Genomic DNA, 17379 nt, shown 5'->3' on the forward strand with positions numbered 1-17379 from the left:
CCTGCATTCCTAGAATTCCTAGAATCACCCATCCTTAACATCACAGGTTTAAAGGGAAAACAGAATATGCTTTCAAAGTCCAAAGTATATTTTCTACAAACTTTGTTACTCTCATTTAGCTGTATGCCTTATTTTGTAAATTTACTTATCACCACATGTGATTTCCTCCAGGGGAAACAGTTGCTAGAGAAAATTATGCACCAAGCAAGCACTACATATTGTTAGAGATAAACACTAGACACAAAAACTAAAGCTTGTGCATTCTGAAGGCTGGTCAATAATCGTGTCCTTTGGGGACAACTGCACTGAAAGTGAGGGATGGTTTATCACAGTGGCTATTTAAAGCAGATTCTGTATGTGGGTCAGGGGTATTTAAATGTTGTAGGTACTGTTTCACCCCCAACCTTTTCACAAATGTATTTCTGAAAAAAGATAAATGGTACTGTCAAAATGTTTGTTCTATGGAAATTAGGATTTAGTAAATCTAGACTTTTGGATACAAAGTAACCTTAAGTTAGTGTGGTAACTGTACAAGAAAACATCATCAAAATGCTAAATATTATAATGGAATATGTAGATAATTCTACCATGCTGAAACAATACAACAGTTGGTAAGGCAATTTGGTGGTGCCATGAGCACCTTCACTCAGCTGAGCTGTGTTGTTTCCCTCCTGAGACCAAAGCCCAGGAGATTTTGGCACTCTCTGCACTTACCCACCACCCGTGCCGCCGTTCTTGCTGAAGTGAGTGCGAGGCTCGCTGGACGCCAGCTTGAGCAGCTCGTTCCACTCGCGTTCCCACTCCTCTTCCGTGTATACCAAACCTGACTATGGGACAGAAGGAAATGCTGTCACCCCTCTGCTGGCACACAAGGGAAGCAGAGCTCTGCAGCAGCGCTGACAGCTAACTTACTTTGATTAGTATCTTGGACAATTAATAGTTCAATGTTTCTAATCGGGAAGAAAGAATATTAACTTATTAAAAAAGATCTAAACTACCAGCAGTGGAGTGAGCACATTCACTTGTGTGCCTTCAGGATTACTCCTGAAATTGGCTTTTCTAGCCATTGTTCAGGCACAGAAATCTTCAGGAAATAATAACATGCTGAAGGAACACCTTTTAATCAACAGTCAAGCCAAATTTACAGATTATTTTAGTTAGAAGACATCCACTCAATATTTGGCCACAGCTCTAGAAATCCTAATTCGTGCTTCTAGGAAATCTTTCCTAAACGGGGTTTTCTCTCTTTTGTGGATTTCATCCACTCATTTTTAATGCTTTTGATAGATAATTATTCATTTAATTTTCTACAGGTTCCAAACTCATCTTAGACCTTTTAGGCACAAAACTCTGCACAGTTATACCCACAAAGCTACAAACACATTTGCATTCTGAGATGAAATTTTAAATACAAGTATCTCTTTTCCCATACAAAATGCTAGCACAAGGAATTTGATGACAATTAAAATTTTCACAGCAAACTTCAGAAGAACGCTTTTAACCCTAAATGGTATTAACAAGGCTGTCCTCAGGCCATACAGACCTCCTTATTCTGCTGAGTCTGTTGCCATCTCCATCTTCTTTTCAGTGCTTCCCTTTCAGCTCCACTTCGCATCATAGTATAGAGGGCTTTCCGTAAAACAAGGTCCCGGTCGTGAAATCCCCACATCCCTAAAGCAGCACAAGATGATAGCCAGTTTTAAAGAAGCTACAGTAAAACAGAAATAGCTAATACATAATTGAAGACTCTCCCTGGCAAATAATTCACTCCCTGTTTTTAAGGTTTCCGAAAGAAAGAGTCAATGTAAATAAGCTAATGAACAACAAGAGGGAATTCTAACGCATTTTAAACTTTGATTAAGGAATGGCCGAGGATTTGAGCTGGTTCAGTGTTTGCTTGCAGGCAAGCCATGGAATATTGAATGCACAGGTTGGTTTTAGCTGCAGCTGCCAGCAGGCACAAGGATGTAAATGAGCACTGCAGGCACCTCTCGGAATCACAGTCAGTACCAGCGCCCAGAGGCTCCAGCTCTTACACAGCAGGAAATTTCCTTTGGCTTCAGCACCCAAATGAAGAGAACAGCAGTCAAGATGATACAAAGTCTAAAAATACAACCAGCCACAGGCCTTCCAGTTCATTTTAAGATAATAAAACATCTTTATGTGGTTGGGAATAGTAACCTACACCATAAGAGTGCAGAGCTGTCCCCAGCCATGTGCCCATGACAGCCATGCTTCAGTTACCACATTGTCAGCTGCTGGGCTCACCTCAAAATACTCCAAACACTGGCCATAATTAACATACAAAATGAAGTAGACAAAGATAAAAGAAACCATGGAAACAGTACAGACTCTTTTCTTACTATTTCTTTAATAAGAAGTGTATCTTTAAAATATTAAAAATCCCAGTGTTTTTTAAAAAGTCACCTTTTGGAGTACTGCTGGTAGGAGATTTTAGCAATTTTAACACAATCTAAGTTTCCTCATAATAGGTTAGAATGTAGAAAGCACATCAAAGGTCTTCAGCTTCACAGGTTTCTACTGATTTGCAGAAAGGCTTCAAAAATCTTGTATTAACAACTAATTTATCAATTGGAAATTATTTTAATTCACCCTAAACACTGTTCCACTAACCGGAACTAACAGAGATAATAGCTTGACACTGCATTCTTGAAACAGCAGAGAACTGTTTTAAAAAAATCAAGAGAATGAATGGAATTCCTTGTGCATACTAAGGACAGTCCTGCAGAAGCACCCGAAATTTGCCTGTTTCAGAGCTGTTAGGCTGGGAAGATGAAAAATGTAAGTAAAATACAAATCACGGGTGTTTGTGACACATAGGTTTGGATACTATTTCAGTTATACTTTTATATCCCAAGAAACCTTTTCCTTTCCTGCTTTAGGTGTGCTTGAGGGAAACAACACCACAGTGAAATCTGAAGGACATATTGCTCCAGAACCAGATTTTCAAAGCAAAGCTTTATATCTCATGTGTTCTTGAGCTTTGGCTGGGGTAGAGAAAAGCAGTAAGTCTTTGTGGCAGAAGGTTTCATGCCCAGGCTGTCCCTTACCCAGAGATGCAGCATGCAGGAGGCAGTTTCCATCACCCGTTGTGGCCAAGGGCAGGAGGCGCTTGCAGCTTGTGCACACTGTGGACCACCAGTTGAGTCGTCCTGGAAAGAAAACACCTGTTAGAGGGTGCAGAGGAACTTGAAACAGGACAAGAGCTCTGTACAGGCCAACAGAGAGGAGCAGGGTTGAGCATGAACATCTTTACTAAATAAGCTTAAATAGAATGGCTGAAGTCAAAACTGAAAAGATTTTGAAAATATTTTATCTGCCTCTAAAAAGAGGCAGAGAAACTATTTTCTACATGGATCTGGAAAAGAAGAGAGCACCACTAATTAACTTGCAGCTTCCATTCTCATTTGCTGCATCCAGAGATGGAGTTCCTTGCCTTAATACCATTATAAGCCTTGCTATCAGTTCCCATACATAATCAATGTTGGCATCCCACTCACAGATGACAGATTACATTGCAGTAACAAAGGAATTTTACTTTTGTCAAAAGACTAAAGTAATGCGTATGTGGTAATCAAGATATGTTACTGTAAAAGTAAGTTTATTAAGTAAATTATTTCAATCAGATGGATTGTTTCAACAGCTGATTCTCCTCTCATTTCCCATACTGTAAATCATTATTAGATCTACTAAAACCAACGACTACACTACCAGAGAATTAAAATGGCACCAAAGCCCAAGGTGTAGTATAGAACATGGCTTTTCTCTTTTGAGAATACTTAGAGAACCACTTATCCACTATTGCTATATGAAGCATACTTTACAGGTTATAAACCAGAGATGGATTATGGAAAAGCCTGACAAGAGGACAGATATTTGATGAAGCAGTAAGTCATGAAGACTATAAGTGCCCAGGCCCATCCTAAAAGCAGGTAATTTCTGGCACACAGGTTGCCATATGGTAACAAGCTGGAGTGTTAAGTCTTGGTTAAAAGGTCATGGGAGCACTTCTAATACAAAGAAAGCCAGCAGGGGTAATTGTGTAACATCTCTGGGGATGAGGAAGAGCAGATGATTTACAGGGATGAGCAGAGCTGGTACATTTCCCAAGACTTGGCAGGTCTGTCGGTAATGCACAAGCGAATAATTGAATGAATAATGCAATAGGCAGACTTTTTCTCCCCCAGTTTCTTGACTGGAAAGCTGAGAGGAAATAGTATCTATATATTTGTACAGGCAGCCTTGCACTTAAGGTTAAATCCCCCAAACAGAAGAAAGTTCAAACAACAAAAAAACTTCTCTCCATTACTAAGTTTTCATTACAAAATTACGCTGAAGTTTATTTGTAGTAACAGGTAATACACATTATGGGAAAAATAGCGTGGCAATATTTATTATGTACCTAATTATTTGCTCTGGGTACTAAGAACTATGGAATTAAATTGCAATTAGTCAGTATGGGTTAAGAGTACCACACTGAAAAGATGCATAGCAGATCAATAAGCACATCAGGTAATCCTCAAATGATTTCAGAAGTTAGTTTGTAAATGTACAACACCTCAGACTAAGCTTATTGAGTTCTAAATTAAATATGCATTAAAGAAGCTTTATTTAAAGCACTATTAGACAGCCTTTGGAAATAACAAGATCATTTTCAGCAACTTCTACATCTGTGAAATAACAACCTGCCACCTGTTTTCAGCAGAATGTCTTGGTGGAATGATATTCAGCAGTAACTTACACCAAGGTGCCGTGGAAAGCATAGTTTTAGACCTAAAAGCAGGCAGACCTTAGGTAGGACTTAAGAAAATAATGAGTGGCATTGCTTTGCAGATTAACTAGCACCTCTTGGTAAGAAATGTCACAGTCTGGTGTTTATAAATCTTTTGAGTAACAGGAGGTTTCTATAAAAGTGATCTTCTGTCAAGTGCATTCTGCAAAAAGCATTTGTGGGCTTGGTTAACATCCCAAAGCTTGTGGCTGACTGCAAAATTAGCAGATATGGGTTTATTACTGGATTGTAACAAAAAAGTGGCGCATTTTAATTTTTCAAATCTAGTGGTTATAGTGGGTGCCTTTAGGGAAAAAAACCCAGGAAAATGGAACTTAAATGAAAACTCTTTGACATCAAACATTTCCAGAATTCTGGTGGATTGGTTTTGGGGACATGAAATCCAGGCTCAACAGCACATTACTGTTTCTTTTGGCTGCAGCTGTATAAACGCTTCTTACAAAACACAAAATGAGCACGAAAAGAAAAGAAAGAAAAGCGTAGGAAAACAGTTCTAGGACATTCATACAGTATACTTGTACTTTTTGTATTAAATTGTATTTCAGCATTGCAATAGAATTGGTTTTCCTTTCAGTTAAAAACACTGTGTTAGACCAGCCATTCCTCAGCTGCACTGTTTTTTAAAACACAATACTTCAGCACAGCAGAAGTTTTCATAAAATCTCTTTGTGTCAACCCACACATTAAAAACACACAGGGGAGCACGCGTCTGTAATGAAAATCAACTTGCTGCAGCAAAATATTTAGAATTATAAAATTGCTTTCACACAGACTTCATTTAATATTATCAGTACCTCGAGCCATCCTCTGTTGAAGAACCACAGTGATTACTGCCAGAGCTCACAGAGATCACTCTGCCCATTACTTACAAGCTGACCTCATTCCAATCCAGGCAATAATCAACAGCTGAGTTTATAAGATGGAAAATACCTCAAAATGTTTTTATGAATGTGATGCATTCTGTCCTTTCAGAGGAATATTTGGAAAGCAATCACACTAAGGAGTAAGTAATACATCGCAGCAGTGGGGAATAAGTAAATCCTACTGCCTTCCTCTGGGCCTTTCCTTTATCATCTCACACAACACTTTGCAGTAAATCAGGAATTTTGTTCTGAGTTTCCATACAGATAGGATGTAACCAGGACATTCTGTCACACATAGATGTCACAGTAACAAGAGCATAAGCATTAAAAAAAAAAAGAACATAAAAATCTAACAGGCTTTCACAGACACCCACCTCATATGGCCACTTCAGAACCCATGTGTGACACTCTGTTAGTGGCAATTCTACTCTCCCAGTTCAGGCTTTGGGAGCAGTAAGATGTTCGTTCCTCAGTCTCCTTTTGCCTAATCAGCTTCTTTTCTATTTCTTTTCTTTTGAAATTCATGGCATTATACCCAAGCACACTCCTCTCTTCCTTTAACAACATCCCCAGCCTCAGCCACAGAAGCCACATGTCCTTCATGGGGTTTGGTCTGAAGCAGATTTGAGGCCCTTTGCAGGGTGAGTATCTTTACATCTAACATAAAGACAAAGGGTCTGTTTATATGAAGTCTTACATGATTTTCTTAAGCACACTGTTTGACCTGTTTAATTTACTTGAAATGCAGAAGTGTTTCCCAGGAATTTCCAGGTTATCTGAATGAAATGTTCACAAAGTAAACTAAGTCTATGTAGGCTACAAGGACACCTGGGATCAAACCCATGATTACTGCAGATGGTCAAACCCTCTTCTTTCCAGGATACAAGAGGCTCTGGGGATGAAGGGACTTCTCCAGTCAAGTTACTGCCCTAATTAATGTGAAGAAAAGAATAAATGATTTATTCTAATTTTCAGAGAGATTTGAGAGGGAAATGCTAAGAGGCAGCAAATTTGGTAGTTTCTGCAGCCTGTTTCAAGTTCAAAGCCAGCCAGCTCTGTATGAATTAGAGGATGTCAGCTTTAAATTCACATATTCTCTGATTTTAAGGTCAGAAAGCCACAGTGATCCTCTAGTTCGTGCTAAACTCTGAAGGCTGTAATTGCACTGAAGCAGGTAGGTCAACGATGGTACTGCAGCAAGGTATCCTCTGATATCCCTATGGAATTTGGAGCGTTTGGCAGAGCTGCCAGAGGAAGACCCATCCTATTTTTCCCAGTCCTCCTTGGGTTAGCTAGTTCTCAGGGAAAATGGATATATTTTCTTGGTAAGTGACTTGAATTTTTCATGCTTCATAGTTGCCTGGTAGCGTTCCCACCTTATTTTTACACTGTTGTTTCTCCCAGATAGAGGCCTTCTGAACACTGCTTGGGGTTCTTTTGGTTGTTTGTAGGCTTTGTTTCTTTTTCCTTAAGTATTTACTGTTTGAGGCTATTATCCAAGTATGTCTTGCTTTTCAATTAGCAAAGCCAAATAAGAGCAGATGACAACACCTTGTAAGTACTCAGTGGGACACCAGATTAGCAGAGCTCCTGCCTCAAACCTGAGATGCACTTTATCAGTTTGGGCTCACACAGGTGCTGAGGCTGGAAAATGAACTCTCAGATCAATCCAGAGAGTTACAAGCCACTAGAGCAATCTACACACAAAAAAAGCAACTGTCTATTCCACATCCCACAAGCAACCATGAAATCTGATTTTACAACTCTTTTATATCACCAGGATTGGGCATTTCACTATACAGATGTGTTCATTTCATGGTTCATTAACACTCCTGCTGTTTCATAAGGCACCAACCCTAATTTTAAATAGATTTCTCCATATCCTTCAAAATTGGCTTAAAATTTTAAACTACTAATAGACGTGAATTACCATTGATTTTAAATATCTACACTTTTTTCCCCCATAGCAATACTGAAGTAGTACTTTAAAATCCTGTAGTTTCTCATTACAAAAAATAATACATAAAATACATATCTAAAAACTATTTTCTCAAGCTGCAACAGAACTTAAAGATGTTTCCCTTCACAGTCACTGCAATGTAATTTCTTCGTGAGAACTGGCAGTACCAACCCCCTCTGACCATCCAGACTCAGATCCTTCTCTATTGCATGACTTCCCCATCAGTCCCCCCTTCTTTCCTCTCCCAATTTCTTTGTTTCATTAACTAAATTTGACATTTTTTTCTCTCATATTTAAAAGAAACAGAGGATTGGGATACATGTCATTTTGCAAAGAACACAGTGTATTCTTTTACTCTCTAGCTTTTATTTCCCAGGCAGGATGTGCAAACTCTGGAAGTGAAGCAGGATTAGAAATGCCAACCCAAATGTTGGATTGGCCAACTGCTGACACCTGAGGTGTCACCCAGCTGCTGACAGACACCTGAGGTGCCACCCACCTGCTTGCTCCAAAGCCACCATGGTGGCCTGCTCGATCAAGTCGCGCTCAATGAAGCTCCTGAAGTCCTCGCTGTACACGCTCAGGTCTGGCAGCTGGAATGTGTAGATGGGCATCTCCAAAGGGAACTGCTCATTGCTGCAGTCGTTTGCTACATGTGAGCGAGCAAGGGACACTATGGCTGAGCTGGCGTGAGAAATCCCTCGGGAAAGACGCTTTTCTGTAGAGAAGCAAAGAGAAGTTAGAGCTTGTAACACTGCAAAAGAGGCCAGTGATGCCCCAGAGCAGGGGCACTGAGGTCCAGGGCAGCAGCTCCATCTGATATCCCCTTGCTCTCTCTCCATCACCCCTCCCAGCACAGCACAGCCTTCCCCTGCTGGCTGCATCCTCCACTGCTTGGTCCAAACCAAGGTGCTCCTTTCCCTTCTCCCTGAACACCTCTAGTTCTACATGTGAGTTAAAGGTGTTTCTCTGACCACGAGATCCTCAGCTACACACTGAGTTGGCAGCCAAGTTCCTGTCAGTCCAGGTGTTCAAAGCCAGACGAACCCCACACTATCTACTGCTCCCACTAAATATCAGATGGACATTTCAGTGCAAACTGTATCCCAAAAATGATGAAGGGACATGGTTTTATCAACTCCACTGAGCTGCTCTTCCTCCCTTTATTTGTATTCAGTGCTTTAAGGAGTCATAAGAAGCACTACAGTTCCTTTTCTTATGATGGAAGTCAGCAATTTTAAAAAAGCTTTACTGAAACTCCTGAATACTGATGCTATTTCGTGTTTAAAAGGAGGGAAGAGCCAGCAGGAGAGGGGAAGCCCTTCTGTTCCTTTTAATGACTGCACAGAAAGCCATCATCAGGCTGCTGCTATTACCTGCCTACATGACAAGCTGTCAGACCTGCAGATTTATTTTGGTGCAAACTACAGCTTCTTGAGAAATTCATAGAAAAATATTGCAGTCCAACAGTCTGAGAGAGAGAGAGCTGAAATAAAACCCATAAGAGGTCTGCAAACAAAAAAGCAAATTCTCATGCTTATCATCTTGTACTGGAAATTAACTGTTAGAAGGAGTTGACTAATTTTTCTTAAGGTTTCAATTTCTATTCAGCAGGGGACAGGAGGCAGTTTCTGTGGAACTGTGAAAGAAAGAAATTTTAAAGCTGAAAGTTATTCATAGTCTTCATACACCCTATTCACATACTGTGAGTAAGAATGCAGAGTGAGATACCAGATTTTTAAACCTTTTTGTTTGTTTCAATACAACTACATACCATAATGGTCTGTGACACCCTCTAATTAACTCCTTTCACAAGTACCACAGGACTGCTTGGGGACAACATATTTTGTACTTGAATCAAACTCTGAAAAAACAACTTGCAGAACTGAGGCAGAGCTCGCAACCACCAAAACATGAAAAATAGGGTCTAGCAGCAGCTCTGTGAGCCCTGTGACAATGACACAGCTCAGAGGCTGCTGGCACATGACCTCCCACTCTCTGCACACAAGTAGCCAGGTTAGAGACCTGCCTGGCCCCTGAACAGCCAGAGAGGAGCTCTTACCTTGGGCGATGTCATCCTGCCTCTGCAGGCAGGGCCTCTCAGCCTTGGTCACCTGGGGAGGCTGCTGTGGCTCGTGCTGCTTGTAGAAGCTGCCCTCGTTGAAGACGTGCGGCAGGTTGGCTGTGTGCACTTGCCGCAGCTGCTCATAGTCGTTCAAGGCTGCTGTCAGGTCCCAGTTCTTGCCTGCAAAACAGCCAAGGAACCACTGCTCACCTCTGGCAGGGGTCAGTGACACCCAGCACCCTCCTGGGGGCCCAACCATCCACACTGGAGCATCCAACACAGCAGCACTGGGGGAAAAAGTGTCAAAGCTGCTGCCATGGAGTAAAAGCCATCATCCACTGGTCTCCTCCTGTCCACAAACCCAAAATCCATGGCATTCTGTCAGAGGAGGTGATCAAGGCCAGAACATCCCTTGCTTGGATTTGAACCAAACAGCTCCAGAAACCAGCAATTTAGGATGAACTCTAAATCCCACTGAGAGATATACATTTCTCAACATAATAATAATTTACATTTCTCAATAATAAATAATAATTTACTGCTCCTAATAATAATTAAGAGCAATGATGGAAAGACAAGAGTGATAGTGGCATGGCCCAAAAGAATGAGAAACTCTCTTATCTTTCTGTTTGCAGAACAGTTAGAATGCAAACATAAAATACTTTAGGTCCCTTAATCTCATGTATCAGAGAGAATCTCAGGTATTTTAAAAGACTTTTAAAAAGCAGGTAATACAGGACAAAATCTGCAGTGAAAGACTCAGCCAGAGTGGTGTCAGCACTGAATCCTCTAAACGATTTGCTTCCACCTTCCACTTCAGCATATTGCTCTCACCAGCAACCACAGAATGCAGGCTAATATCCAGAGACACACAAGTCTGTTTAGTACAGGCAGTGAAATTCTCAAAAAAAACATGAAAAACATGTTGTCTGCCTGCTATTTTCAAAACAGTCCTGCTAAGTTAAAATCACAGATGCCCACCATTCTCCAAGTACTTGTTTCTAACTGGAAAATTAAAAATATTTAGTAACTAGAAGAGATGAGACTTTAACAGCAAATTATACAAATTATATGCGACTACGAATTATATGAGACTTTAACAGCAGTCCACAAGCACTTTTCCTGGGAATTCAGAAGTAACCTGATTCTGACTAATACATGATTTATGACACCACAGAAGGCTGTCATTTTATGTACTTTGAGAAGCTACATTACCTGAGTAGCAGTTAAAGACAACTTACTTGCTTACATGAAGGAGATAAGCTAAATATAGTACAAAGCAGTTTTAAACAGATAAAAGCAAGCCTTTTACAGTCAAATCTGTGAAGAACAAAAACCCAACGGAAGAAGTTAAAAAATAGCACAAACAGCTGGTACCTACAGGGTTGAGCTAAACTACCTCAGGTTTTGAAGTACTAGCAAAATTCTGAAAGGAACTGGTATCATTGAGCTAGAATGTTACCTAGCTCCTGAGCAGACCATAATATAAACCACCATGTGAGCCATACAGAGTTGTTCTGTTGTGCTGTAATCTCCTGTTAGAAAGTCTGTAGGACAAAATGGAAATTCAGTGAAAAATGTCAGAGATCCTGGAGCAAGCACTTCAGTTATTGCCAGCATTTTTTCACTAAAAAGCTCATGTAGAGTAAATGGCTGTAATCCAGTCAGGGCTCTGCTCTAACTTTACACACATCCCAACCAAGTTACACAACCCAAACAGGCCATGAGTGTATTCCCAAAACCTGTCAGTGTTTGGAGCAAGAACTGATTTTCTTCAGTCTCAGGCACTTAAAACACGTTTTGAATTCTTCTTCTCAACCATGAGAACAATAAAGAAAAAAAAAAATTAAGTGAAGGTGACAAATATAATTCTAGGAAATGTAGCTTTAAACAAAACATTATTATTCTAGTATTGGCAATGCTACAAACCCAGGGCTGGGTGACCCCCAGCAACAACCTGGATTCATTCAGTAGAGATCCCTGAGCAGCAGGCCTGTATCAGTGGAACACAGACAGCATTTCCCAGGGCATTCCCTGCAGGTCACCTGCTCAAGATGTTTTCATGTTTTAATTCTGAAGCTAACAAAAATCCCAGTGCTCATGTGCTGTAAGTGGCTGCTGTGTGACAGGGCTTTGATGTATGTAGGATGTAATAGGAAAGCAAAAAAATCAGCAGACTCACAGAAATCCCGCTGGCTTCAGTTTTAAGCCAAATGCAATCATCTTTTATAAAAGCTCTGTCATAAAAATTACACTGAGCCTTCAGAAAGCAAGCTCCCAGTGTGTTGCATTTAAAGTCGATTGCACAGTGGCTCTTGAGTTATGCTCCGTGGTACATTGTAGCAACTGAACTTCTAATATAGACTTGAAACCTTACAAAAATTAAAATTTCTGTATCTAACACACAATTATTTTATTCTCAAATCTCTCCATATCCCTGGAGTTGTCCCCATCTCCAGAACAGAAGCACCAATTCAGCACCAAAGCCTTAAATTTCAGAGAAACCAATACAGGAAATTATTATTGGACTCACTTTTCCTAAATTTGCTGGAGCCTCCAAGCAGCGAAATGCAAGAAAAACATTCAACCAAATTAGAGAACATATTCAGCACCTTTCAAGCTCCATGAAATAGTGGTTTTGAAAATTAGCCACCCTCACTGACCAGCACAAGTGTTCCTAGCTAACCTCTCCGCTGGTAAGCTGGGGCAGCACAAAGCTGGTTAGAAAACTCAGGTAGAAAGATCATGATGAGAGTGCTGGAACCAAACTAATTCCCTGACTGAACAGAAAGAACACTCTGACTGAGCAGTTGCTTCCAGAACAGCTACATGAGCTACATGAGCCAGCAGGTGTGAAATTTAACAGCACTCTTTGAAACCAAGTCCTTCTTGTGCGGAGGACGAACAACGAAACACCAAAAAAATAAGTGCAGCTGAGTAAGGAATAGAAGCTACACTGTGGCTGAAGGCTGGTATTGATGTTTTAATGTCAGAGATAGCAGACACCCACATAAAAGGGAAATTCAAAAATAAACACAGCTACACTGTGAAGTTTCTGCCCTAAATAATGGTTGCCTGAATAACAACAGGAGTTATCATGAGCCTGAAGAAAAAAGAATGATTTAGATAAAACAATGTATGGTCTAAGAAGCCACTTACTCATTTCTGCCTTACCACCTCAAACTAGATTAGCAGAGAGTTAATAAACAAAATGCTAAACAACAGCACAACTAGGATTCACCTTAGAAGCATTCATAAAATTATAGACTCAAAGAATGGTTTAGATTGGAAGGGACCTTAAAGATCATCTAATTCCAAGTCCCTGCCATGGACAGGGACACCTTCCATGGGACCAGGTTGCCCAAAGCCCCATCCAGCCTGCCTTGAGCACTGCCAGGGATTGGGCAGCCACAGCTTCTCTGGGCAACCTGTGCCAGAGCCTCAGCACCCTCACAGGCAAGAATTTCTTCCCAGTATCTAACCTAACCCTGTCCTCTTTCACTTTGAAGCTATTCACTCTTGTGCCATCACCCTCATGGTCTTGTCAAAAGTCCCTCTCCAGCTCTCTCAGAGTCCCTTTAAATGCTCTAAGGTCTTCCCAGAGGCTTTTCTTCCCCAGCAGCCCCAAGGTGTCATAGCAAAGGAGCTCCAGCCCTCTGAGCATCTTCATGGCCTCCTCTGGACTTGTCCTGACGTCCAGTGGGGGAGCAAAGCTGGATGCAGCACTCCAGGTGGCTCTCACAAGAGCATCCTCCAGTGCTGGAACCCCTGAGCAACATGGTATTATTTAGTCTTTGGGTTTTTTGCTTTGTACTGTTTTGGCTGAAACAATATAGCTTAGTGGGGTTGTAACAGTTGATAAATCTATTGTCTTTCACTTCTTAAATCAGATATCATGAAAAGAGGATTTTATCATTAATTAGTAGAAAAAGCAAACACGGAACCATTACACAGTCTCTCCCCCCAAGCTTTCAAATATCCACCTACTCCAATATGTTAAAAAGAACATTTGAAAGGTCACCAGAAATTCCTGATTTAATGATAAACAAAATTCTGGAAAGGACGCAATTTGAGATGGTGAACTAGGAAAGATCTAAATAGTAAGAACCACAATGAAAGGCAACTTGCAGCAACAACATGTATAGGCAGGACTTCAGCAAAGGAAATGTTAAAAGGGACAGGAAAGGCTGCCTAGAGTGAAACAGGACCAGTGGAACAGAGCCATGATGGGACAACATCAACTGAGTGGGCAACAAGTTCTCTTTCAGCTAAAGAAGAATAATCTAAGGAAGGCACCAAGTACCAAGACATCATCTATGAAATGTACCTGTAAGTGCAATTTGAAGGCAACATGGAAACACCCCAGGCTAATGCAAAGAAGTCTGTTTTTACAAACCAACTGCTAATAAAGCAATCCATAAGTTCAGTTTAATCCATAAATTCAGTTTAAATGCCAGCACTTCTTCCTCTTTGGCATGAAGTAGATCAACAAATATTTACAGGTAAAAAGTAATAACTCCAGACCAGCCTTTTCCTTCTGAAACTCTAATACACAAAACTAGGATAAAATTAGACCATATGTTCTAAAACTAGATTTAATTTTGGTCCATGTTCTCAAAGGAAAATAATACAGCAAGGCCATTTTGTTAACACATGCCTCATTTTCTGCTAGAATGTGAAGTCACTCCAAACTGAACAGGCAGCTGGAAATGCCATTTTTGCTCCCTGGTTAATGAGACATTGGTAGCAGCTCAGCTTCCTCTTCCCATTGCCAAGCCTTCCACAAGAGAACTAAAAAAGGAACCATCTGAGGGAGAGCAGAATCAGGGACTATTTTTGGGGAGTTAGTTTTGTACACTCAATCACATGACAGCAGTGTAAATGTCTCTCCCCCTCTCTATAAATTACATGCCTTTCTTTGAATTCTGCTTATATACATTGTTCTTCAAGGAGATGTTTCCCTACTGCAGTTCTGTCTTGGTCCATGGGGTCAGTCACCTTTTCTGCTCACATTTCATGAGTGGAAAGACAATCTCCCAATTCCTGAATTCATGTTCAACTATGTATCCCTCAATTAAGTGCTATTTGAAGCTGGAAATAGACAGCAATTATTTTTACATAATTGTGAAATATCACATCATTTATATAAACAGATTAAACCATTTATACAAGTCAAAGGGCAACTTTTCAGTTAAACCTATTATTTTTGAATCAGTTTGTATTGTTATTATTATTATTTCACAAATCCTCCAGTACCTGATGGTTGCCTCCACTGTTAGCATTTTAAAGTATTTCATCCTTTGCCTTCCCCCATATTCCAGGGGTCACTGCCTGCACACCTGCTGCTCCTTGAATGGAGCTATTTTCTACCTGATTTATCAGAGTTCTGAGTTCATCCACACCTACAGCCCTGGCACTGTAAACCACATACAGCACAACTTGTTTTAGAGATTAAACTACTTTCTGTAATGGTTTTCTTTCTGCCTTAGGCCACATTTTAAGTAGCTTATACATAAACCCACCAGCATTACTGTTATTCTGTGCATGAGAGAATCAAGGTGCCAGCCCAGGCTATCCAGGAGGGACAGGGACATGCCCAGCTCATTCCTGGACATGGAGGAAGTTGGGGCTCAAACACAGCTGAGGAGAAATCAATTGTCTACCATGCAGAGCTATCAGTTTATGCTTAAGAACCTTCCCAAAGCTTAGTGAGGCAAAGGAGTTATTCCACTGACTAGAAGGTGCCTTGCACACCCAGAGGTGACATCTGGAGAGTCCTGCAGCTGATTTCCTGTTTCCCTAGGACATGAGGCTGATCCATTTCTGAGCTCTCTCCTGCCCAAAGCAGTGATGCACATGTCTGCCAGCACGAGCTGCTTTCAAACTGTTTGCTGAGATTGTTTCTTTCACCTGAGTCACAGTTAGTGTCAAATTGCTCTGTCAATAGTAACCTCTCAATTGAGGCCTTTTATTTTAGCCCGATTTTATATAAACCAGCAAAGGCTGAGAATGAAAGGGTGAAAAGGGAGACCCAGTGAAGGTTCACAAAATGTAATATCTACTCTCCATCACCTCACATACACAAGAATGCTTTCAGTTCTGTTCATGTGCTTGAGAACACACAAACAAGGTAAAAACCTCAGGAAGTGGCAAACAACACCTCTAAGAGATAGGAAACGAAAGAGATAAACAAAAAAGATAAAAGACTTGGTAATTAATCATCCAAAAACAAAAGCAAAGCTGGAAAATAACACTTCTAAGAAAAAATGGTTTAGCACGTGTGTATAATCCACTAACACAGAATTAGCACAGCTAATGATACATAGTTGAAATTTATGAATATTAATTTACAATTAATTTAAATAGCTGTAAGCATCTTAATAAATATGGAAGTCCAATAGTAGACTTTTATACGAGGCACAGTAATGAAAATGTTATATACCTATTATTTTTTTAAGTCTCTTTGCCTCTTTATTTCAAATGTAGAATGGACTCTTTCTGAAAGATACATGTCAAGCACAACCAGCAGAATGTTTTCTGAGATACAGAGACAAACAGCTGTGCTCAATAAAAAGTTCAGCAGAAAAAAACTGCAGGGATTTTACCAGCAGGATAGGCAGAGTATAGAAACATCAACTGAGCCAACATTTAGGACAGCTTCTGGCAATGTAGAAAATCTATATGCAATGTATAGATTTTTTAGTTATTTGCACAACAGTCAGTGTGTGTTTAACTCACCCATTTACTGACAGGATGAACAACACATATTGTGCACAGTTCTGTCCTGCTACATCCACAGCACAATCACAGCAAAACTATTAATATGTTAAAATAATTGGATAAGGAAGCAGAAACTTGTATCCTTGATTATCTACAGGATTGTGAAATTGACGAAATGTACCCCAAATATGAACAAAAGAACAGTGCTGGCTCTGAAAAGGAGGTGTTACTCCACAGAAGCACAATGTAAACATTCAGAATTTTTGAGCAGGTCAGAAAGAGCAAAGGGCTATGGGGTCATAGAAGATCTGACCAAAACTTGTGATTACATGGAAATGAGGGTCTACACAAGCTTTTTTTTGGCTCCAAGTTCGCTATGAGAGTAATTTTTTAGGGTTATGAACAATGAAACCTTGAAATTTCTGGGAAATGTTTGTGCACACTTGTTTTCAAAGTTTGATTGGAACTAAGGACATCACCACTCCAGGCCAGATGTAGTCCATTGGGACTACAATGTCCCAATGTGCACCATGTGGTGGCTTGTGCACCATGGGGTGGGAGCTGCTCTTCTGAATATTGTTTGTATTATCATGGTTTCAGTGCCGCTCACACAGAGCTGACACACTGTGACAACTATGAAAGACAGGCAAAATGCTATGAGGGTGGCAGCCCCTGTTGTGTCTTTTCTAAACAAAAGAGAAACCACTCCATCAATTACTGTCTCCCAGCACAAGATACAACCAGTGTTAGAAGTTGTTACACCAAATGTAGCTACAGCTCCAAGTGCTGAAATGTTTCTCTGAGCACATCTTGTTCAGAACTAGCAACAATCCCTTCTACTTTCAGAAATTCCTGTGTAGGAGGAAACAATTTGGGGCAGATGCATATGTCTATTAGCCTGTCAGAATAATTAGATTGTTTATTGCTTATTTCTTTGTTAGTATGTTCGATGTGAATC

The 17379-nt window shown here is 40.4% G+C and overlaps 1 protein-coding gene across 8 annotated transcripts in view; it reads right to left on the reverse strand.

The window, feature by feature from the left end:
- Positions 1-17379, reverse strand: part of OTUD7A (OTU deubiquitinase 7A) — a 105857-nt gene that overhangs the window by 24073 nt on the left and 64405 nt on the right. For all 8 annotated transcript variants that reach the window (XM_085070820.1, XM_085070821.1, XM_085070826.1 and 5 more), the window contains 5 exons: positions 9699-9881; positions 8136-8354; positions 3072-3173; positions 1544-1671; positions 715-827 (listed from right to left, as the gene is read on the reverse strand). In XM_085070820.1, the coding sequence (XP_084926946.1) occupies positions 715-827; positions 1544-1671; positions 3072-3173; positions 8136-8354; positions 9699-9881 (745 nt within the window). The remainder of the gene's footprint in view (positions 1-714; positions 828-1543; positions 1672-3071; positions 3174-8135; positions 8355-9698; positions 9882-17379) is intronic.

Source organism: Lichenostomus cassidix, chromosome 10 (assembly GCF_008360975.1).
Source record: "Lichenostomus cassidix isolate B80296 chromosome 10, HeHo_3.0, whole genome shotgun sequence".
Classification (NCBI taxonomy): Eukaryota; Metazoa; Chordata; class Aves; order Passeriformes; family Meliphagidae; genus Lichenostomus; species Lichenostomus cassidix.